Consider the following 23,786-nt stretch of genomic DNA (forward strand, 5'->3'; position numbering starts at 1 on the left):
GACTTCTACTTAGGTCCTGACCTGGGTAGAACATGGCTAGGACCAGGTAGAGGGCAGTGTAAATGGGTACGCCAGGTCATCCCACCCGGCTCCCATTTACATCAATGGGGACGTCCAACCTGCGGACCGCAGCGTCCGCAGGTTGGACGGTGGGGGGGGGGGGGCACACACAGCCTCCACTGCAGAGTACAGAAGTGGCAGTGGAGGCGGTGAATGGTTGCCCGGGTGCTCAGGGCAGCCCAGCCGCTTACGGCGATCGGCAGCCCCAGCGGAGATGACTGGGGTAGGCACTGCAGTGTAAACGGGGTAAATCCCGAATCCGACCCGGCTTGGATCCTTGTTTTAAATGCTGGGTCGGATTCGGGATTTTTGGTGTAAAAGAGGTATAAGTAGCCAATACAAAAATGGACACTCCGATCACTCAACATCTGCAGTGGACTTATTTCTGTTGGAATAGGTACAAGGCAATAGATAGAGCAGCATGTTATATGCTGGCCCAGACATATGGAAACAAAGCTAAGAATCCGGACCATAATAATTTAGGAATTTTAGCAGGTCTTTAATGTTTATTAGCAGAAGAAGCCAATTACATTGACCGTGATTACATGTTGACCTGTTCCTCAAGAAAATGATCATTAAAATAGCTTGTGTTAAGGTTAACAGATGAAAGAAATTTTTACGTACAAAAAGTGCTCACAACAGAAAAAAACTGTCTAGTTCAAATTTGTCATAATCATGGCTAAAATGAACTTGACAACTTCACATTAAATAGGCACATGCCATTTTTCGAAACTCCAACTCGACAAAATGGTAAAATAAAAAGTAGACTGGCGAGATGGATTACACAGTAGGAAAAACAGAACAATGAATAGGCGAAAGCAGTGCGACTACTGTTTTTTTTTTTTCTGTCGTGAAAAGAAGAGGATCTCGACAAAACCATGAATTTAACCGGTATTTAATACCCCTTTAAGCTCTAAATGGATCCAAGCTGCTGCAATATTTATTGATGGTTAGTAGCAGTGATTGATTATATCCAGCGGTGCCTAAATCGGCAACGCTGTCCTGTTGCAAGTTCCAGTTTCTAGTGTTCATAGAGCGTTATGCAAATCCATCTTAACAGGCTACCTACAATTCCTTATCTCCTGGCTGCTGGGGCTTCCTCTAATACAGCCTGTGGAGCTGATTCCCTCCTCAGGGTAATCTGATTAGTGTAACAGAACAGTACTGGTAAAGTGCACTTGCTTAATTCCAACAACCAGACGATTGCAACTCCCACTTGATACGTTTCCTTCCATCTCATCAGTGGCCTTTTCAGAGATCATATTAAAGCATTTTGCATTGACTTCAGAAATGATGGCTTCAATTTAAAGTATAATTGTACTTCACAAAGCTAAGGCCTAGTTCTAGAAGTGGTAACTGTTCGGGCCAATTAAGTTCTACCAATAACTTCTTAAATGGCTATATGCAGTAAGGATCTCAAATGTCAGACCCTGAACTGCAAAATCCTGTTGGTAAGTCCTGGAGTTTTGAACCATGAGGAGTGTTCAAAATGGCTAGGCCATTGGAGGAGGTGTGGGTTAGGTGTAAGGTTATGTTTAAATTTCTTACTGGTATCCATTGGCATTCTGAGTATTAGGATTCTTCTGTTGGAATCCTGATATCATTCCCTCTGATAGACTGGACATGGAACCACTGTACAGATTCCATCCAGATCAAGTTACAGTGCATTTTGTAGTCCTCATGGAGACCTGGAAACCAGAATTGTGCTATCCCTTAATATAATGCAGATTGTTGATGTTTGGGAATTTGGGCCGTTCTTGCATACAGTTTAAACCATACTCCGTTAGTAGGGCAGGATATATGACGTGCTATAGAATGTGTTTTAAATGCGCCCTGCTAAACCATGGTAGACAATTCTGAGTTAAGTTTGCAAAAGTCTGTCTTTTATTTGTGACTACAATTTCCCCATCGTGTATTGCAGTGTTTGCATACAGTGACATCAACACTTACTCCGTTATATTTTCCTGTGGCTTTGTCAACATGAAATTGCTGGCTTAAGATAGTAACAGAAGGATAGAGTAAAGGGAGAGCAGATAGGCAATTTGGGATAAGGAGTGAGGGGGAGCAGTGGTGAAAAAAAAAAAGCTGATATGTGGAGAAGAAAATATTGAGTCATTTGGAGATGGGCTGTAAATAGAAATAACTAGTGCGCGGTTACCCTTGGAAATCAAAGTGCATTCAGTTGCCTTCAGTTAGTATTCCTTACAGCAGGCTTTCCCAACCACGGTCCTCAAGGCACACCAACAGTGCAGGTTTTGTAGATATCCAGGCTTGAGCACAGATGACTTAATTAGTACCTGAGTGATTCTGATTAAATCATCTGTGCTGAACCCTGGATATCACTAAAACCTGCACTGTTGGTGTGCCTTGAGGACTGTGGTTGGGAAAGCCTGCCTTACAGTATACAGATCAGAACATATGGTTAGTGAGCAGCACATTTGTGATATGCATTTCAAAGAGGCTGTTCTCTAGGCTGTAACACAGCACTTCCTGTAATATTTTTGTTCTGTAGTCCTTTAACCATCTTCCTACAAAATAACCAATTGCGATTCCCTAAATGCCATATCAAAAAGACTATTTGGACAAAAAGAGATGATTGTCAGCCCTGCCTGGCTTATGCTTATTGTTCACATGATTTTTGTATGGAAACAATCGGTGAAATTTCCTGTGGATAAAAACAATATGACCACCAACTTCTATTTTGTCAACTGTTGATTAGCTTAAGTGTGCTCTAATTTTACTGCCAGATGATGCTATGAGTAGATTGTTCAGGAGCCCAACTATCACACTAATATTTATATACAGTTTTTTATATGGCGCAGCAGATTCTGTTGCGCTTTACAATTGTAGACAGTTATAAAACAAACTGAGTAACAACAGACAGACTTGGAGGTAAGAGGGCCCTGCTGCATGCTAACAATCTATAGGGATATAGGAGGGAAACACAAGGACAGGCACCAGTAATACCATAGAAGTCCCACCAAGCTGCAAGTCCAGAAGAAAAGCTATATAATACATAAGTGCCTCAGAGTGTACTTGTGGTACTTAAATATGATAGGCTTTCCTGAAGAAGTGAGTTTTCAGAGAACACTTGAACATTTGGAGGCTGGTGGAGAGTCTTGTTGTGCATGGAAGGGCATTCCATGGGAGCAGCCCGATGAAAGTCCTGTAATAGTGAATGGGAGCTAGTGATCTGTGCAGAACAGATGGGAGATATTTTGTGATAATTAAAGAAAATATATATATATATATATATATATATATATATATATATATATATATATATATATATATATATACACATACATACATACATACATACATACATACATACATACATACATACGCAGTATGGATAATAGCTTTATGTGCGAGTAGAAATATTTTATAATGAATACAGTAAAATACAGGCAACCAATGGAGGGACTGGCAGAGTGGATCAGAAAAAGATGAGCGTCTTGCTAGGAAGATCAGCCTAGCAGCAGCATTTAAAATGGATTGCAGTGGCGAGAGCCTGTTCTTGGGAAGACCAGTTAGGAGACTATTGCAATAATCAATGCGGGATATAATGAGTGCATGGCTAAGAGATCTAGTAGTGTCGTGTGTGTGTGAGAGAGGATCGTATTTTGGATATGTTTTTTTAGATGCATGTAACATGATTTGGAGACCGATTGCATGTGGAGAACAAAGGACAGTCTCGAGGATGACCCCTAGGCAATGAGCTTGTGGGGTAGGGTAGATTGTCGAGTTGTTAACAGTTATGGAGATATCAGGATGGTAACTGTTCTTGGCTGGCAGGAATATAAGTAAATCTGAAAGATTGAGTTTGAGGTGGTGAGAAGACATCCAGGATGAGATGGCAGAGAGTCATTCAGAGACTCAGCCCAAGACCAATGGTGACAACTCTGGGGTTGATATATTTGAGTATCGTCCACATACAAGTGATACTGAAATCCAAAAGAGCTGATTAGTTTGCCAAGAGATGAGGTATAGATTGAGAAAACCTAAGCGTTCAAGATTAGGGAGACCTTACATTTAGAAGTTTTCTACAAAACCTAAAATATATGGCGGAACATGTTGCACCTATACCACTGTTTAATGAAAGACTAGAAAATCTGTACTTTGTATAATCTCAACAGCATGCTAAAACCGAGGTAGCCAAAAGGGATTTGTCTGGTTTTTATAGAAATCTATTTGTTATATGCTAAATATTCTTTCATTTGAAAAATATATGTAGACAGTTAGAACTGATTTAATTTATTCTCGTATCTGTTTAGAATATAAATATCCCAGTCGTTTTGAATAGAATTAGATAATGACGTGATACAGATTTAAGAGAATCTTGTTGCCATGATAACAAGTGTTCTAGCTTTTCTCTTTTTCAGCTGATCACATTCTAGTAGGATATTTTCTATATATTGTCTGAAATGCATTATTTTTTCCTTAGTTCTGTTATATGCACGTGGCTCTTGCAGTTATTGGTTAATTACACTTTTTAGTTTAAAGTAAGGCTAGGTTGGTTGGGGCCTAAATGAACCCCATCACAGTCAAGCAGCAGTCCACAAAAACATTCTTCCCAGTGCCAAAGCATGGCTGTGTAGGGGTAGGACAGCTAGGCTGAAGGTTGCTGGTCCTCGATGCTGATGGTTGGATTGTTAACAAAGGTAATTACCATATATACTCGAGTATAAGCCTACTTTTTCAGAACATTTTTTAAGCTGAAAAAGGCCCCCTCGGCTTATACTTGAGTGAGGGTACCACTTGAGTCATTAAATTTTTTTTTCCCAGTTTTTGTTGTAAAATTAGGTGCCTCTGCTTATATTCGGGTCGACTTATACTCGAGTATATACGGTAAGCCACTCATAAATAAACCACACTGTAAAAACGCAGGGTAGAGGACTTCTACCAGCGCAGGAGTGCCCAGGCCTCTGGCTCAGTTACTTCCACTGACCCATGTGCTGGGGTGTCTTCCTTTCTGTAGGCATGCAGGAAAAGCTTTCCTGAAGGTCACACAATTTTATATTTTAAGTAAGGTGATAATGGATTTGTTAATAGCTGTTGTGGAATTGGTAAAGTCCCTGTTTCCAAATTGCCCAAAATGAGGACCTCCTGCTTTTTTATTACATGCTGCAGTGGTTATGCACCTTGATACCTATTTGTGCAATTTTGACCTGCAATATGTGCTAAGCAAAACCATTTATAATTAAAACTTCTAATTGTTTAGGCATCGCTATATGTAAAGCAGTATTCTATAGATAGTTTATGAAGACAAATTACGCAACAATGGAATGAGTATTTTTTTCCAGCTTTACTGCACATGAAAGTAATAACCTGAAACCATACAATGGCAAGCTGTTACCTGCTATAGGTTAGTAAAATCTTACAAATAATGTACATTTAAGGTTATTAAAGGACTTTTTCACTGAAAAATTAGTGGGTTAACCTTCCTAGGGTGTTCAGGTCTTTCAAATGCTCAAAGTCTCATCCTGGGAAAGGTAACACCCTAGGAAGATAAACCCTTTCAAGTCCAACGTCTATTTAGGCACTAGCACTAGTAGCCGATCCAATGGTAATCCAGTTTAAAATAAGAACATTAACATTGTTCAATATTCAATGTAGGCATACAAAAAAAATACAATTAATTTAAACCAGACTTTTTTGAATTGCAAACAAAAAAATTTGGACTGCAAAAGGACTGCTGTTCTACAGCAATGAAGAAGAGGCTTATCCCAGTGGTCAACTAAAGACTAGAAGATGATGTTTTGGACTAAATCTTTTGGTTCATCGTGGCGAGTAGCCAAAATAATGATTACTCAGTAGGTGTAGTTTGTAGTTTGTAGCTTGTAAAAGCCACTCTTTCGGTGCATTTAAATCCAAAATTTATGGGCACTCCTTTTAATAAATGTTTAGCAGAGCGAATAGAAGTTGTGCGCATACAGCTTTTATTCATGGCAGACAGTGGGACTGGGGTCATGGCCAGCAGCTCAGAGCGCTGGTCATGCCCCTATAGTGAAGGAAATGAACTTTGACATTCGTATGTGGCCATGTCCCACTTTACAGAGGCAGCACCCTCTGAACAGGAGCTTGCAGGAGTCCTGCTTCCCATATTTACGAAGTTGAGAGGAATGTATATTTATATCTAATGTCATAGACTGATGTTGTAGGGTGAGATGTACTAAGCCCTGAAAGTGATAGGCTGTTTCATGTTACTTTATCACTCTCAGCTTGTGTTTGAAAGATGACAGTTAAGAGCTGTCATCACTTTTCAAAGCTTATTACATCTGGATCATAATAAGTTCTGACATTATAAAGGTGCTGTTAGAAATTATCTGAATTTTACTATATCTAGAATAATACATTTAATACAGGAAACACTAGTGATCATGTACCCATAATTTCTTGCTTCGTGTCCTACTGCGATGCATTGGGGGTAGCAATTGATAGGTCACTGCTGTCCCTTCTGTATCTAATTATCACCATGAACCATCACCAGTGGTGTAAGTTTGCCTCAATCGCACAGAGGCAAGATAAATGTGGGGGTCAGCTGCCCCCCCTCCCGATTGATTGAGACACACCCACAGTACCCATCGAAACCTGTGCCTGAAGCGCACACACAGACACCCAGCCTGTGCCCCCCCCACACACATAGATATACGCACAGCAACACCCAGCCTGAAACCCCTGGCACACATGAACACCCAGCTTGTACTGTACCTCGGGTCCTGGGTGTCTGTGACGGGTGCCGATAGAAAGCAGGGTCTGAGGAGGGACAGCCGGCAGCAGAACACGAGGAGACTGCATAGTGGCATCCAGCACAAGGAGACAGCATTACTTGCAATTTGGAAGGGGGGAGGTGGGCAGCGCATTACCTAGCACTCGGGTATGTTTGTGTCTATATTTTCTCGTCTCTCCCCAGAAATAGCCCTGTTTCACTTATTCCCAGATTACATACATCGCAACGACCATTATGTAGTCGGTCATATATTAGCTTCCACCAAACTATTCTTGGCAAAAACTGGCGCATTTCACTGATCCTCACAACTTTAGCAATAGAGGAGGATGTTCAAACACATTCAGAGTTTGATACTACTGGCACAAGCACATTCTTCCTCATTCAACAGTCACTCAACAAAATGGGCAACAAAATGTAACACTGCGTGAGGCCCTTGAGAACACCTGGAATATTAGAATACCTGTATGGAAACACAAATCTCCATTATTCCCACCCCTATTGACTATATGGTAATTCCTGTTATAGATCATTACTATGGCTCTGAGATTCACTTACCAACGACATAAAGACACAACGCATTCATTTATAATTTGTTATCTAGTTGTACTCAAGTACCGCTATTCGTATACAACTGTTCTATGTAACACCATGACTGTTAAATGTGGAATTACATTCATGTATTTCTGTGTACCAGATATTCCCCCCCATCTTTTCCTTCTGTATCCCTCCCCCATATTTTCGCTAAACTATAATAAAAATGTAATCTTTAAAAAATAAAAAAAGCCAAACAAACAATCTTCTTATAAACTCACCATTGTCAAGTAGTGGATGGATCAGAATGCAGATCTTCTCACACAAATCTGTATTTGTCTGGGCACTCCTAATGACTCCTTGGTTTCACACATCCTGTTTGGTTTTAGATTGCATGTGGATAACTCGGAAAGATACCACAAAAGGCTGTGGGAGGCCATACATTTCCAAAATACAAATGCTGGATTTTAAGCTTTTTTTTTTTTTGTTATTGTTGGTTATAAGGAGCATAAAAGTTTGCAAAAAAATACGGTCTTATAGGAAAGGAAAGCTCTTTTCTCTGCTTTTTAAACCACATATACTGTATAAGAGCAATGACTTTGTGTACTCTTTTCATGTAATTGTATAATTGTACAGACAACATTTATGAAAATTGTTGAACAAGTAATATTATTTTGTAACATCAGGGACAGTTTTGTTTGATATCACTATCTAGTCGAGTTTAGAAATAAACTAGATGTAGGCCACACCCTTGATCCACTTACACGGCACTCATTTGGAAAAAGTCCATGTATTACTCTTCCTTTCCTGATATTAAATGAACTGGGTGTGAGCTGCTGCCTCTGAGACCTAGGCAGTGTATTGAGATTGTAGTGAGGCTTGCTGCCAGCCCTCCTCTAGTTATTGATAGGGTGCCTTTGAATGGGAAAAATTTCTTAGCGGTTATAAATATCCAAATCCATGTTATAGATATGGTGGTTCCGAATCTCATAGTGCACGTGTCACATATACAAGGATTATGCGTCTTCCCATCCTTTATGCCAAGACTGAAAGCCTTTGTGTCTGTGCTCACATTACAATATCTGATTATTATTTGTAGAAGTTATTTACTTGTACTTATTCCTCTTTTCCGCTGCTACTTTGACTGGGGTATTGCTTGGTTAACCCTGGTAGTGAAAGATTTCCAGGAATAAAAACCTTGGTCAGGCAACTCTGGAATCCAACACAGAAGTTGAACACCGGAACATACCTTATTAAGAGGACCGTGTGAGCAGGGCCGGATTATAATGGAGGCACAAGGGGTCAGTGCCCCTGGGCCCCCCACTAGCTAGGGGCCCCCTGTGGTTGGCATGTATTTATTTTATTTATTTTTTTAGCTGAAGGTTTTGTGCATGGGAGTGGGGTAGTGCTGCAGCTTCACCTATCTGCCAATGTGACAATGATTAATGGTGCTGAGCATCGGGAGCCAAGGCACACTGATTGCACAAGTGTGCATTGCATTACTGGGAGTTGACTAAGTCCCATGACACTTTAAACCAGAGGGCAGAGGCTGAGAGGTTTGTGCTGAGCTCATTACATGCCCATGGAGAACAGCAGCAGCAGCAGCTTAGTCATGGGAGGGTTTTTAATCAAAGGCAGCATTAGGACTGTGAGGTCTCCTACAGAGTAAGGTACAGAGGGACAAACATAGGCTTTTCATATGGTATGTATTTATGTATATGTGCATATATATATATATATATATATATATATATATATATATATATATATACCCATTGACCAAGTTTATACTGCCTTTACTCTGTGTTTTGACAGTGTAATATACTCCCATGCAGTGTGCGGCCAGTAATGACAAGTGCAAGGGGGCCCCCCTGGCTAAAGTACCCCGGGCCCCCCGAAGGCTTAATCTGGCACTGCGTGTGAGTGGTCCAATCCGTGTCCCCTTTATATTGTAGGGAGTGCTGAATTCCGATCATACATTCTTTCACAGATAATTAGTAATAAAATATTACAGTGGCTGGTACTCTCATTGCTAGTGCCGGAGAAGGTGCAGGTAACCGAATGTATTCCAAAACAAAGGAGTGGAGCTCACTGAACTACATCATACAGCTTTCACACAGTTTTCCAGTTTGAGGGCTTTATGACCTACTACTGTATGGGGTTGTCGTGCCCCACAAGGCTGTTCTGTGACAAACCAATAACTGTGTTCTATGCTGCATTGCAGCAATGGTAAATTAGTATGTAAAATGTGGTGTCGCATGCACCTAATGAACGAATGGGATCCATTCTCAAAGACTTTTTGTTCAACCCACAAAATGGCGGTTTCCTTTATGTATCTAATACTACAGTTAGGCAGCACTTGAGATATCCTAAACAATATATTATTTTGTTTCTGTTCTTATTCCCTCAGCTTTGCGGCTTTCTCCAATTCGCCAAATTCCTCTTTTATTTTTCCCAAGCACTTTACTTTCCACCCACAGAAGCTCTGTGGCTCTCTGTGCCATCTGTTTGATAGATTTATTTTAAATGGGCTTTTTTATTAAAATAGGATAAAAAGGGACTTTTAACATTTCATTGTATTGCCCTTGTTAACACACCTTAAGTCAGCTAGTAACATCTTGTAACTGGCATTTTTAATTTGTGGTGAATATCCTTCTGTTACATTTGGTGCAAAAATGATTCTGCACAGGAATGTCATTCGCTGCATTGTACTGTAGTTTGCATTGTATCCTGCTCAATCACACTCTCCATATGTGCAAGATAAAATGTATGACCAATTTTAGACCTTTATTTCAGTTTATGTGCAATGTTTGATTCTTGGTTGCTGTGACTCTTTACAAACAAATCCTTTTTCACAGACATCAGTCATTACTTAAGTTGATAAAAACACATGTTATCATTTAGTTTACAAATTTTATTTTTGTTTTATGTGTTGGACATACTAATAGAATGTGTCATGCATGTTGCAGATCTCATAATGCGTTTTAAAGCATCACTTGGCAAAAAGTAATACAATAACTATATCCAAAACTAAGATAATATTACAGAATCCTCTTAGATATGAGTGTTTTTGTTTTCATGTTGCAATTACATTCTTAAGCCATGTACACAATTCCCGGCACCACCGATATTGTTAACTGTATGCCACGGGCGTCACCATATAGTGCATACACACTGACCGATATCGGTAACATTATGGGTCAGTGACGTCCTCCGCCCACTGCTCCGTACATGCAGTCGTTGGACTAGATCGTCAAAATTGAGTTGCATGTACAGACGACTATTTTCCCTTTATAGGCGTGATCAATGTAGTCCATATCGTTAACAATAAATTTCTAAGTGTGTACCCAGCTATACTGGCAGGTAACATCCATGTTCTTACCATTGTAAGCAAAATATGCCACAAAAACAAGCACTATGTGATATTTATTGATATAACTTGGTAAACCCATTTTTCCTGTCTGTAGTTTCAGTTTACAACATTCACAGATTTCATATGAAATTCCCTCTTATATGCCCACAGTTGGCCACCATCATTTTTCTTATATGATCTTTGTTGCCCACCTGCTTTCATCTCTCATGCCTGTCATCCCAAAATGTATTTTCATGGGGTTTTTGAAGCTAAAGAGAAAATTCTCCCGATAGCTTTAACTTTGGCTGGATGATGCAGTATAAAATGTATAGTACAAGCTATATGCGGTTTCTAATATCAGAAACAGAAAATATAGAATGACATTTATCAGCCCTTAAGGTGTGTACAGACGCATCTAATTGCTTTAGATTCGATTTCCCCTTTCCACCACCTTTCAATTTTGCTTTTTTTATGTGCACTTTTGCATTAGATTTTGATGAATGAAACTCAAGGTGCAGTGTACACATTCCATTTACTGGATCGAATTCGATATTTCCTTGCCTGCACAGTCTATTTTTCTTTTCAATATAGAGAAAACTGGAGCGTGCATCAAATCGAATGCCCGTCGAAAGTGTCCTAAAAACCATTTGATTTTGCTTCTATAAGCAGAATCAAAAACAGGGAAAAATTGAAGCATGTGTACACAGCTTAAGACTCTTCCTGCATGTGTGGGAAGAATACTGGAAGAGGGGGTGTGGTTAAGAAAATTAGGGCGTTGAATGTTGCTGAAAGTCTTGATAATACTTCTCATTCCTGTTGCAGCGCTCTTAGAGCTGCTGGACATGCCCCCAGTCTCTCTGAATAGACACGGTGCCATATATACCATACCATCAGCAGTGCCAAGTTACACAATGCCCCCAATACCCGCAGTTATGCTATAAACACAATGCCCCCCAAACAATGCCTATCCAATTGTGGTGCCATTCTAAATAAATGCTCTGGCGGTACTGTGACAGAGAAAATGTGTGCAGCCACATGGATTGCAGCCAGTGAAAATGGAGGTGTGATAAACATATGCCCCCAATAGTGCAGTGCCAGATACACATGTCCCCAATAGTTCCCGATACACATATGCCCCCACTGTGCGCCAACAGCAGCACAACGAACCTTGCTTGTTGCACCGGGGGGGTGGGGGGGTGGGGGGGAGTCCGGTGTCCCCCTGCTGGTTGGTCGCCGCCGCCGCTTCTCCTCAAGCTCTGAGGGCAGAAGAGCACAGTTCAGAGCGCGTCTCTCCTTCCCCTCACTTCCCTCCCTGTGACAGACTGGACTGTCAGCAAGTCAAAGCTCCTGATTGGCTGCCGGCCTGCGAGCTCTGATTGGCTGACGGCCCAGTCAGTCACAGAGATACATGGTGAGTGGAAAGAGAAGTGCTCGATGCACTGTACTCACCTCATAACTTAGAAGGGGAGCGGCCAGCAGCAGTGGGCAATGGAGGCAGGGAGGAATGGGCAGGAGGACAGGCTGCAGTGGTCGAGCCACCGGGTTGCTGCCGCGAGCTACTGGTAGCTCGTGTGTGACAGGTTGGCGACCACTGCCCTAGGGGATATTTGTTTTTTAATGAATATGCGGCTGGATTATAAGGTTTTACATTTCACACTTGTGGGGGTCACATTTGCTCTGTTTTGCAAACAAGATGCTATTTAACAGAAAAAGTCGCAAAAAGGATGCCTGGCACTAGAGTCAGAACATGCAGAAGTGGTTATTTAGTACAAAAGGAAGCTAGATGTACGTGCATACATCTGTACATGGTTGAGCACAAATGGTTATTTTGAATATGATGTATTGTGTGCGGGCGGTTCTGAGAAATCTTACCTGCAGCACTTCAAATAAATTTAAGGCAAACCCCCAAATAAGGGTGCCCTAGGGCCCACCGTCCCTAAAGTGTCAGCCATTTTTTTTCTCTCTCAGAAAGCCGTAAAAGTATGCAGAAATACCCCTTTTTTTGCCACAGCAGATTGCTGCTTCATATCATGTGTTTTGCAGACTACACACTCCACCCAAATCAAACTCTCTCTCTGGTAAAATGGTAGTCATGTATTTCAAATATATATAGTAGCAGGGGCAGAACTAGAACTTTGTGGGCCCCATAGCAACATTTTGGAAGGGGCCCCCCTACCCCCACCATTGTCACAATAGAGAGAGGATGTCATGGAGAGACAGGGGGACAATTGCAATAGCCTCAGAGTTCAGCGGCTGTGCGGAATGACGGCTGAACTCAGACATATTAAAGGGGCAATCATTAACAAGGCAAAACTGTTGTAAGGGATTGCCCCTTTAAGAAAACATCTGCGTTCGGCCAGCATCTCACACAGCTGCTTACCTAGGAAGCTCTTGCATTTGGCCCAGGGAGTGAGAAAGGGACTAAGACAGGCATGTCCAACGTTGGCCCTTCAGATGTTGTGAAACTACACATCCCAGCATGCTTTGCCACAGTTTGCTATTAGAGAATGCTAAAACTATTGCAAAGCATGCTGGGATGTGTAGTTTCAAAACATCTGGAGGGCCAACGTTGGACATGCCTGGGCTAAGAGAATGTTTCAGGTAGAGAAAGGGAGAGAGAATGAGAGACAATCTGAGGGAGAGAAGAAGGGAAGAGAGATAGAGGAAGTGTGGGAAAAGAGGAGGGGAAGATAGAGAGAGAGGCAGAGAGAGAAAGGTGAGAGAAATAGAATGGTCAGGGAAAAGGAAAAAGGAGAGGGGGCGTGTGGAGAGAAATATAAGAGCAGGGGCAGAGAAAAAGCAGAGAGACAGCAAGGGAGTGAGGAAGGTTTAGGTTTAGACACTGGGGGGAATTTAATGTTAGTGTGGTTAGGTTTAGGCAGTGGGGGTACAGGGGTTAGGCTTCAAGCAAGAATAGAGCTTCTGTTTGGATCCTCCATATCAGGATGCCGATGTCAGACTTTTCACCACAGCATAACCACTGCCAGGATTGGGTATGTATTCCCATATTTCAGTGCATTAATATAGAAATGTGTGACATCACCTTCACTTTATACATGTCTTACAACTCGTCCCACCTAATCCTCTCTCAGAAACTCCTCCATTGGGCATTAGGTGAAAGCCAGACCGATACAGACTCCAGAATGCTAGACCCTCTAGGGAGTCCTCCATGTATGACACACAACCATCGGTGCATGGAAATGCACAGCCCCCTCTTGACCCACAGCTGCAGCACAGCTAGATCTTTCTCACTACAGCAACTTTTACCACTCCAGGTCCGTCCACGTGTATCTGACAGCTGTCACACAGTAGCTGATGCAGGGTTGCTGCGGATAGCTGGTGCGGTCCAGAGTCCTGATCATTCTGGCTTTAAACCTAATCCTATCTGCACCCCACTATACCCATCTGCACAATGTATATCCTTTTGTTGTCTAACTGTATGATTGTTACATGATTTGAACATGCTCTAAATTGCATAATTATACCTGCTCTGAGAATGTATCCAGTCTTCATGCACCCTAAGTTCTTACATGACTTGTACCTTCATGTCTTTTTGTTTACTTTTGTGTAAACTTTGACATAATTAGCAGTGCCGGATTACCCGCCAGTCACATGAGGCGTGTGCCTAGGGGCGGCACTGCAGCTTCCTTCCCTGATCAGTGGCGTAACTACTGTAAGGCAGCCGCTTGGAGGAGCAAGCAGTAGCAGGGTCTGTGTGGGCGCCAGCACCCGCTCGACGCACTGACGTGCTGCTGCCTGCCGCTGGCCACTGACTGAGCACTGGAGGCGAGTCAGCCGCAGCGCGGGTGGGGTCATGGCAGAGATGTCAAATTCCCCCACTGATTCAATTGACTGTACGCAGAGCTGGCTACTGTGTACAGGATGGGTGGGCAGATGGGTGTGCTGGGCAGCTTGGGATGCGTCAGAGCCAAGGGAAGCAGCAGTGTATGCTGGTCTCTCTCCCTCTCCTGCTTCAGCTTCTCTGTAATGCGTGTGATGTCATCACATCACACGCTGGGGAAACATGCTGGAGGGGGGGCACAAACTTTTTTTTTTATCAGGGAGAAGTGCAGCTTTAATGGGTCAATGCATGGCATTTAAAGGTAGTGGGGGGGGGGGGTAGGCTCATTAAATTCTACACTTTAGGGAAAGTGAGGCACATTCTATTCTATGGTGGGGGGCACAAAGACAAAAAATTTTTTTTTTAGGTAGTTGTGTGGGGCAAATAATGTTGTACATATGCGTGGCCGGACTCCTAAATCCACCTATTATAATCGGACTATTTTACCTACTGTACACCTGAGTGAGTAATGAAGGATTAACACTTATGGCACACATGTGTTCTGCGCCCAAGTCATTAGTGTGTTTTTCAGGATAAAAATTTTGGTTCTCAAATCTTATCCATAGTGTATATATTACACTTAAAACAAAAAAGAATTTTTTTCTTTTTTTTTCTTTCCTATTCGTTTCTCTGGATCTAAGCTGCCTGAATAGGAGTTTTTCTGAGTAATACTTAAGTAATAGGAGCATACAATCTGTGCAGGTTATCACTATATGCCCTTTTCAGTGAGAGGAAATTCCCTTAGGGAAAAAGCACATAAGATAATTGAAGACATTAGCCAGGCAATTGATTGTAGGGGATGGCCCAACTTCAGAGTGCCATGTGACACAGGGACTGTTCTGTTGCTGTTTTCTAAAATTCCCTCTGGTGGTTATGTCACATGTGCATCCCTAAATTATGAGAAGTGATTAGCATTTTACAAGGGGGGCTCTAGAGGAAAAAGGAGGGGTTGGGTATGAAGGGGGGGGAGTGGCAGCAGTTTTTTTTTTTTTCACTCTGGATTTAGCTCTCGGCAAGTCTGGGTACAATCAAGCACAGAATGGCCATTTTCTAGAAAGGGATTCTGCATGACGTATGACTGTTTTCTGGCAGAAATCTTGGAGGACCAGTGTAGGCAGAGCGGAATTGAAGCTGACAAGTCTGCATCTTGGAAAGGGCTGTGATCTAGTGTAGTACAGAACAGAAGCACTCAATCACTGCAGCTGTAAATAGGAGGCAGGGAAACAAACCCACAGCAAGAGAGACACAAGAAAGTGTTTGGAAGGAGAATTAAAAAGCATTTTTGGTGCATGGGATGAAACCAACCATGGAAACTGCAGCAGAGGAAACGACAGAACAAAGCCAGGAGAGAAAAGGTACCCATAGGGTTCTTGTATTAGGCTTTCATTGGTAGGCTGATCTCATTCCGTGTGTCTGTGTGTGTCATTTATTTTATCTATGTATTTTAAACCTCATATTTCAGCAAATAATGTGGATTGTTTGATTGCAGATTCGGTAGTTTTAAACATGTGTTGCATTTAGCTTTAGAGGAAGCCTTGCTAAGTTCCTTTTGGCTAGTAAACAAGGTAGTGACCTAGAACATCAGTGTGCATCATCAGAATGGGAATATTTACAGTACAGCACTGTATATGTGAATTATGATAAGGAACAGTTTTTAATGTCCGTTACAGGGATATGGCATACTGTGGCTGACAGGTTTTATGTTTTTCTTTTCTTATTGTAAGGTATCCTTTTAGGCTGTTTTGTGCTTTATTTGAGCTATTGGATGGATATATACCATGTATGTTGAGAAAAAGGAAAAAGCTATTGCAAGAATGGGTGCAGATGCCAATTCATGACTGATTTATTTCAATTTGAAAATACATTGTATAGTGTGATGCTCTGGTTCTGGGCTTTGAAAAATAATGGTGACTGTTCTCACATAAGCAGTCTTTTTTTTAAAGCGTAAACACAAGTAGTAACCCTTTTCAACAGAGAACTGGTTACTTAGCAACTGAGGGGCCATATTGCCTTTCTGATTTGTATTAAAATAAATTACGCCATTTGGTTTTTGTGTGCTAGTTGCCATAAGCATGACCCAAAAAATGTTTTGGCTTTCATTCTGGATAAAACCTTATTGGATTAAAGAATACTTTATAAATTGACCCATTACACTGTAAATATATACGGTATTCCATATTTATCTTCAATATGCTTAGATAGTTATAAAAACATATCCTTTGTGCACGAACTGCATAGTAATTAAGTTGAATAAAGTCTGCTGGGTGGTAAAGCCTGGCCACTCGCAGCACAATGAGGATACGGAATAGGTTACTGAAATCTAAAATATAGCAGCTGCTCATTTTGGATTGCATAGCCAGAACCTATGGTTGTATGTAGAGGATGTAAGTGTTAAAGGAGCAATTAATCCTAATATTGCTACATTTCTATAAGTTATTTCATGCAAATGGTAAAACAAAAGTCTTTCTGTTCTAATTCGGTCTTCTGCCACAGCTTTATTTTCAATAATTGATTGATGTTGGGGGGTATACACTTAAATAACATGTTGCATCAGCCATTACAGATATATAGCTGGCTGTTCTAGGCTGCTTAGGGAGCTTGGTGTACAATGATATGATGATCTATATTTGCAGTTTAATAAATATGGATGGTTTCGATTGTCCGATTTGATGGATAGACTAATAGTAGAATTCTGGAATGGGTCAGAAATTGGTGAAAAATGTTGAGGCACAGTGAAACCTGCATTTGGTGGAGTGGCAGTGTATTTGGGTTTTAATGTACCATAAAATCCATGATAAGTGTGTAAAGGGCTGTATTAGCTAGAACAAAACATTAAACAGCAGAAGATTGGACTGAGAAGAGAAAGCCTGTTTGTTACAGATTGCCATCAGCAAAACATTTTTTTCTTCAAGGATTTATGGCAGTCATGGGTTTGTAGATAAATGTACTCTTGTTAGAATGTGACATATTATCTGTATCAAACCCTGTTTGATGTTCTTGAACCAGATTGGTCTTGTTGCCCCACCGCCCCCCTCCCCTTTGGGATTAAACAGTTATGTTCATCTGATTTAAAATGCAGCAGATGCTAGTGTGTGTGTGTGTGTGTGTGTGTGTGTGTGTGTGTGTGTTTGTTGACTAGTAATATGTATGAAATAATCTGGATGCTAGACCAGTACTGTGGAAGATGCCACCATCTGAAGTCTTATAAATTTAAAAGAAAAACAACCATGTCCATTAGGCCTGACCCTTAAGACTGCCCCTTGCTTCCCTCTGGTTGCCCAAATAGTTATTACTACTAATTGTGACAATCTATAGAGTCCAACATTGATATTATTGGTTGGTCAATGTTTACCTTCTAAACCATAGGGAATCTTTGGCCCTCCAGCTGTTTAATTACACATCCCAGCATGCCCTGAAAAAGTTGTATCATGGGCAAATTGCAAAGTTGTAGCAGGGTATGCTGGGATGTGTAATTCAACAGCTGGGGTGCCCATCCCTGTTCCAAGCCTTTTATGCTATATGGTAACATTGAATTTGATCTATTATGGTTGAACAGTTATTACAGTGGTTCCCAAACTTTTTTGACCAGAGCACCCTAGAATATTAGCATTTGTTTAAGGCACCCCCAGGTTCAGTTATGTGGTGGGGAACATAGCTGTGGTTCTAATTGTCCATACATGTTATAATTGGCAGCCATCAGCACTGGTTTTGACTATCACTTTGAGCATATATAATTTGTTTTGGTCGTGAACCCCCAACCAGAGGCACCCTTGCAAGCATCCCAAGGCACCCTGTTTGGAAACCACTGATTTAACGGATGATCCCTATGCAATGTACTGTATGGGCGGTATTCCAGGAAGATGCAAGTGGGTATGGTTTGCTTGTTGATGTGATTGTTCAGCTGCACATGATGAAATTGCTTACTGAAGGGGTTTTGCCACAGTTGTGCCTTTTTGGAAGATCACTACATGTGTAAAGCATAGTCACCTCTAAGATTGTACTTTCAGGAAAGCTTAAATAATCGCCACAAATATGTAGACTCAGATTTTGAAACATTGTTGCAGAGGTATGGATCTGTTCAGACATAAGAGCATTATTGAGGTCAAGCATTGATGTTGGGTGATGAGGTTCAGCTCAGTCTGCCTTACCAATTCATCCCAAAGGGATTTCAGTGCATTAAAGGAGGGGCCTCTATAGTGTGAGTCAACATCATCCACACATTAGCATTTTTTCAAGGACCTCCTTGTGCGCAAGTCATTATCATGCTGAAACAGGAAAGGGCCTTTCCCCAAACTGTTGCCACAGAGTTGGAAGCACACAGTGCTCTAGTGTCATTCTGTAGCATTCCGGTCTCTTTTCACTGGAACAAAGACGTCTGAACTATGTAGAACAGTCTCAGAGAATTTTGTTACTTGTTTTTCAATTGGAAGATGGCATTGTTGTCCATAGTTGTCAGATTGCCAGTGGTGAAGTGTTCTAGTCAGAGAATATGTTTCCACCTCTCCAGAGTCCAATGCTGTTTTACTCCAGCTGCTATTTTTCACAGTGCATGGTGATTGGAAGCTTGTGCTTTGCTAATCCAGCCTTGATCCTTAAAGATACTGACAAACATCTGCAGTTGTTGCATTCAGGGGCAGTCTAACACTTGCCTATGAGTAGTGCAGCACTCGACAGTCCTTTTTGTGTTGGATTTTGCTTTACGGTTTAGCAGCTGTTGCTCCTAGACCTTCCACCTCACAGTAGCAACACATTTGACTGGGTAAGGGTAGACCTTTGAAGAACATCTATTATATTATGGGAGAATGCTTGATTTTTATAAACTTATTAGCAATGGGTGTGGCTAAAATGGCAAATTACATTAATTAGAAGGAAAATAAAGTTCCCCCCACATGTTTTTGCACATATAATGTAATTAGGATTGGTTTCATTATTTCCGTGTTAATCATGGAAATGGTAGGACATTTGAAATAATAAATGTTTATTCTGTAATATATGGGATAATAAACCTTGATGGAAACGTTTATGGATATCACAAATACTTTTTAAACCAAACTAACACAAGGTATTTGGCTGAGCACATTTATGTAGGTCAAGGATCCCAAATGGGACTGTAGGGGCTATTCAATTGTTTTCATGATCCTGCAACTTCCATGTAAAGTGTTAAGCAATATTCTGTTTTGTGCCGCTGGGCCTGAGTTAGTGGGTGGCCATTACTCACCACACATGTTGCAACTAAAAGCATCAGGTTTAGGTGCATAAAGCGATGAAACTCCTGCAAACTACTGGGCATGCTGCTAGATGTTATATAGGAATCAATGCTTGTAAATAGCTTAAAGATGACTCATTAGGTGCTGTATGAAATACTGGTAAGCATTACCTACACAGCAAATTATTCATTTTACCACAGAGACCTGCTAGGCTCATTTAGTGGTGAGTGTAATGCAGATGTGACGTAAAAACTACTATTTGTACTTTAAATCCATTAGGACCATGAAACCTAAATTAAACCCTGTGAACTGGCCTTTAGCACTTTTTAGGATAGAGTGGGCAATTGCCTGAGATGGGTGCTCCACTTAACTTGTAATAAACAGCTGAGGGCCTTCCAAAAGATATGCCATTAGACCTGATCCTAATGACCCTTATATGATCTTCACACCACCACATTTCTTTCAATATATGCAGTCAGCGGCCTCCAGATTGCCTTTATAACTTAAACATACCCAACAGGATTTCCCCCTATGCGCACACACACATGCCGTTTTTTCCACAGTGCCTATGCTGAGAGATGTGATAGAGCAAACTTTCATTCTCTAGTGCAGGGGTTCCCAAACTTTTTTTAATCAAGGCACCCTAGAGCATCAAAATATTTTGAAGGCACCCCTAGGCCAAATGCTTCTTATCGAGAAATTCAGAAAAAAAATATTCAATGAAGTGCATTGTGTTTATATGTCAGTTATCTGGTGAGGGACAGGGTTTGCTTCTGTTTGTCCACATATATTATGATTAGCAGCCACAAGCACTGGTTTTGCCTGGTACATTGACCATAAATAATATGAATTGATCCCGGTCCACCAACCCAAAGCACCCCTGCAAGTGTCCTGAGGCACCCCAGGGTGCCTAGGCACACAGTTTGGGAACCACTGCTCTAGTGTCCTCAATGAAGAACACTCCCCATTGGCTTTCACTATGACTTGCCCATATTGTGCAAGGGAGATGGTTGCATGATCTAATAAAAACAATAAGGGGTTGGGTATGAAGAGGGGGGGGGGGGGCCTGCAGTTTTTTTGTTTGTTAAATTTTCACTCTGGATTTAGCTCTCGTCAAGTCTGGGTACAATCAAGCACAGAATGGTCATAATCTACATACAAAGGGATTCTGCATGATGTATGAATTTTTTTTTATGGCAGAAATCTTGGTGGAGCAGTGTAGGCAGAACGGAAAACATAACATCCTTATAAAATTATTTATTTCAATACAAGCATGTCCTGGCAATGAAAAACTACAATATAACATTTCTAAATTATTATGGACTGTAATGGTAATTTGGAAAGGAGTGCTTGTAAAGTTATCTGGAATGCCTTTGTTTTTGTTTCATTACCCCTCCCCCTCCTCTAAATGCTTTGCTTTAAATGTAATTTATTCATACTCGCTCAGATATCTAGGGCATGTGACCTAGGAGCTAAGCTTGTGCTGATTTGCTACAAAGTCTGCCACAATGTCATCAAGTTTTATATTGGTTCGCTCCTCTCCTCCAACAGTAGTCAATTGGTTCCCCAAAACTAATCAAACTTCCTATTTGCTCAAAAGTATATTTACAGTATCTTATTTGTTCGCTTTATGGCAATTTAGTTCCAGATGAATCTGCTACTGAATCATTAGTCAGTATATAGCTACCTATGTTTGGTATGTCTATTTTATTAGGGGGTGCTCGGGTAGAGTATTAGGTGGACAACAGTGATCGATGTTTATTAGTTGCACATTAAATTGTCATTTAATAAGGAGCGCAACATAAATGGTGGTATGGTGAATAAAATAAAAACTTGTTTACCCGTTTTTATGTAACATCATGTAAAAACTATATCGGAGTCCATAATAAAATTCATAGTTCTGTCAAACACAATTAAAAAAATATCCACCTGGGTTTCTGGAAATTAAGTATCTTTCCAATATGTTGAACCTCCCTCCCAGTGTTTATTACATTTTCTGTTAATTGGTTATAAAAGGATTTCTTGTTTCCCTTCAGTTTCACCACAAAAATTCATCTTATTTCGTAACTGTGCATCTTTACCTGTTAATGTTCTGTTAAACATCTCTCCCTAACCTGGGGCTAGATGTGCTAATGAGCTCTTCTACAAGACATTGATTATCAGCCCTTTTGGCCACAAAATGAAAATGGCAATACAGGTTGAGTATCCCGTATCCGAGTATCCGTTATCCGAATTATTCCGAAAACCATACATTCCAGAAAGTAAAAAAAAAAAATTTTTTTTTTGCTAAAAACTCACTGGGGACATTTGTAACAGCATTACTGGTGACATGATATGTAACTGGCACTATATATGTGCAAGAAAATGATTGCTTGGCATTCAAATTCAATATCTGAGATGGTTTACACATTTTGTTTCATGTTTTGAAACCTTGTTTTTTGAGCAAATAAAATATATTTGTGTGTATTTTATGTGGTAATAAAATATATTTGTGTGTATTTTATGTGGTAATAAAATATATTTGTGTGTATTTTATGTGTTTATACAGCATACATGCAAGATACTTCAAAATAAACAATTGAAATATTAAAATATTCCAAAATACGGAATAATCCGTTATCCAAAATTCTCCTGGTCCCGAGCATTTTGGATACGGGATACTCAACCTGTAATAGTAAATGCAAAACTAGGCCTGGTTTGCAGCTAACTATCACTGGCATTTTCGGGATTAAAACCACATACTTTATGGTTTGCAAAAATCTCTGTTTATTAAATAATCCCCAAGGTTTGGAGACAAGTTTTTGGTTTTGCTTAAAAATGTACCCATGAGTAGGTCAAATCTGCGGATTCCCTAGCCTAGGGATTTAAACTGGTAAATGTAGACTATCCGTAGTCCAATAAATTTATAAGTGGTGTTTCCTGGGGACCCATGAGCATCAAAGGTAGTTGCCAAACATAACAAGAATCTCTCTTTATATCCCAATATTGCAGCATAATCGTTTGATCTGCTTCAACTTTCGTCTGGCTTTACCATCCAAAAAAAGCATCAAAGCTTTTATTATGTCCGGCCCTTTATTAGGGCATTCTCATGGAGTGATTTCCATGAATGATATCTGTGTACAAGACTGTGTGGCTTTTATTTCTTTGATGCACTACTGACCGTACAAAACTTTCAATAAAATGCTTGAGTCCAGCACTTCAAATGAAATCCTTACACTGCCCATGTGTTAGATGTATTTGGTAAAGTCGTTTTCATTTGCAGTTCTAAAACATAAGATCCCCTAACCACATGGAGTAAATAATTTTAATTCTGTTCATATTGTGGTGTAGTGACAGTGTTAGATGCATGTGTTATACACTTCAAAGGCAAAAATAAGGTCTAAACATGTTTCCATGTGATCCTGACAGTCCTCTTCTGTGACATTGTCAGTACAAGTACAGGAAACTTCATGGTGAAATCACTTCAAGGGCTTAAGTGCATAAACTAATTACAGCAATTAAGCTCTTCATGTTTTTCTGAAACATTTTATCAAATTGTGCGTTGGTGTACATGGATTACTTTCCCATTTTCTGTGACTCCAGGTCCTTACAGATGTACATTCCAGTTGCACCATGGATTATTACCCTTTATATGTCCACAGCGCCTTTAAAAAGTACATAAATAGCAATTGCATGACTAAAACAATAAAGAACGTGGCTTACGGTAGGGAACATTGCATAGCATGTACAAGGTTTATAAGCATGTGCTGTTGTAGGCAACGGGGGAAGATGATGGTATCATACCCTCCAACTGTACCGATTTTGCCGGTACAGTACCGTTTTTTAACAGTCTGTACCGGCAAAATCAGTTTGTACCGAATGTACCGCTTTTCTGTAACTTACTGTTACAGAAAAAAACATTCCTCTTCCTGGCTGTCACTCAGTTCCTGGCCCCGCTCTGTGTGCTTGCTGTCGTGGTGCTGCGGCTCTCCCATCTCTCCCTCCGTTCCCATGAGTGCATTGCGCACTCAGGGGAAGGATGTCTCTCTGCCCTCACTGTCTGCGCATGCGCAGACTGAGAAC

General features: G+C 40.7%; 1 protein-coding gene across 6 annotated transcripts in view; it reads left to right on the forward strand.

Moving 5' to 3' along the window:
• Positions 1 to 23,786, forward strand: part of GPM6B (glycoprotein M6B) — a 127,976-nt gene that overhangs the window by 62,672 nt on the left and 41,518 nt on the right. For 2 of the 6 annotated variants that reach the window (XM_083174295.1, XM_083174294.1), the window contains exon 1: positions 15,509 to 15,872. The exons of 2 other annotated variants lie outside the window; for them this stretch is intronic. In XM_083174295.1, coding sequence (XP_083030421.1) covers positions 15,812 to 15,872 — 61 coding nt within the window. In that variant the 5' untranslated portion in view covers positions 15,509 to 15,811. Of the gene's footprint in view, positions 1 to 15,506; positions 15,873 to 23,786 lie in introns of those variants that run through there. 2 more of the 6 variants (XM_083174292.1, XM_083174297.1) reach the window with 2 other exon arrangements.

The sequence above is a fragment of the Crinia signifera genome, chromosome 2 (genome assembly GCF_055691185.1).
Source record: "Crinia signifera chromosome 2, ASM5569118v1, whole genome shotgun sequence".
NCBI classification, from domain to species: domain Eukaryota; kingdom Metazoa; phylum Chordata; class Amphibia; order Anura; family Myobatrachidae; genus Crinia; species Crinia signifera.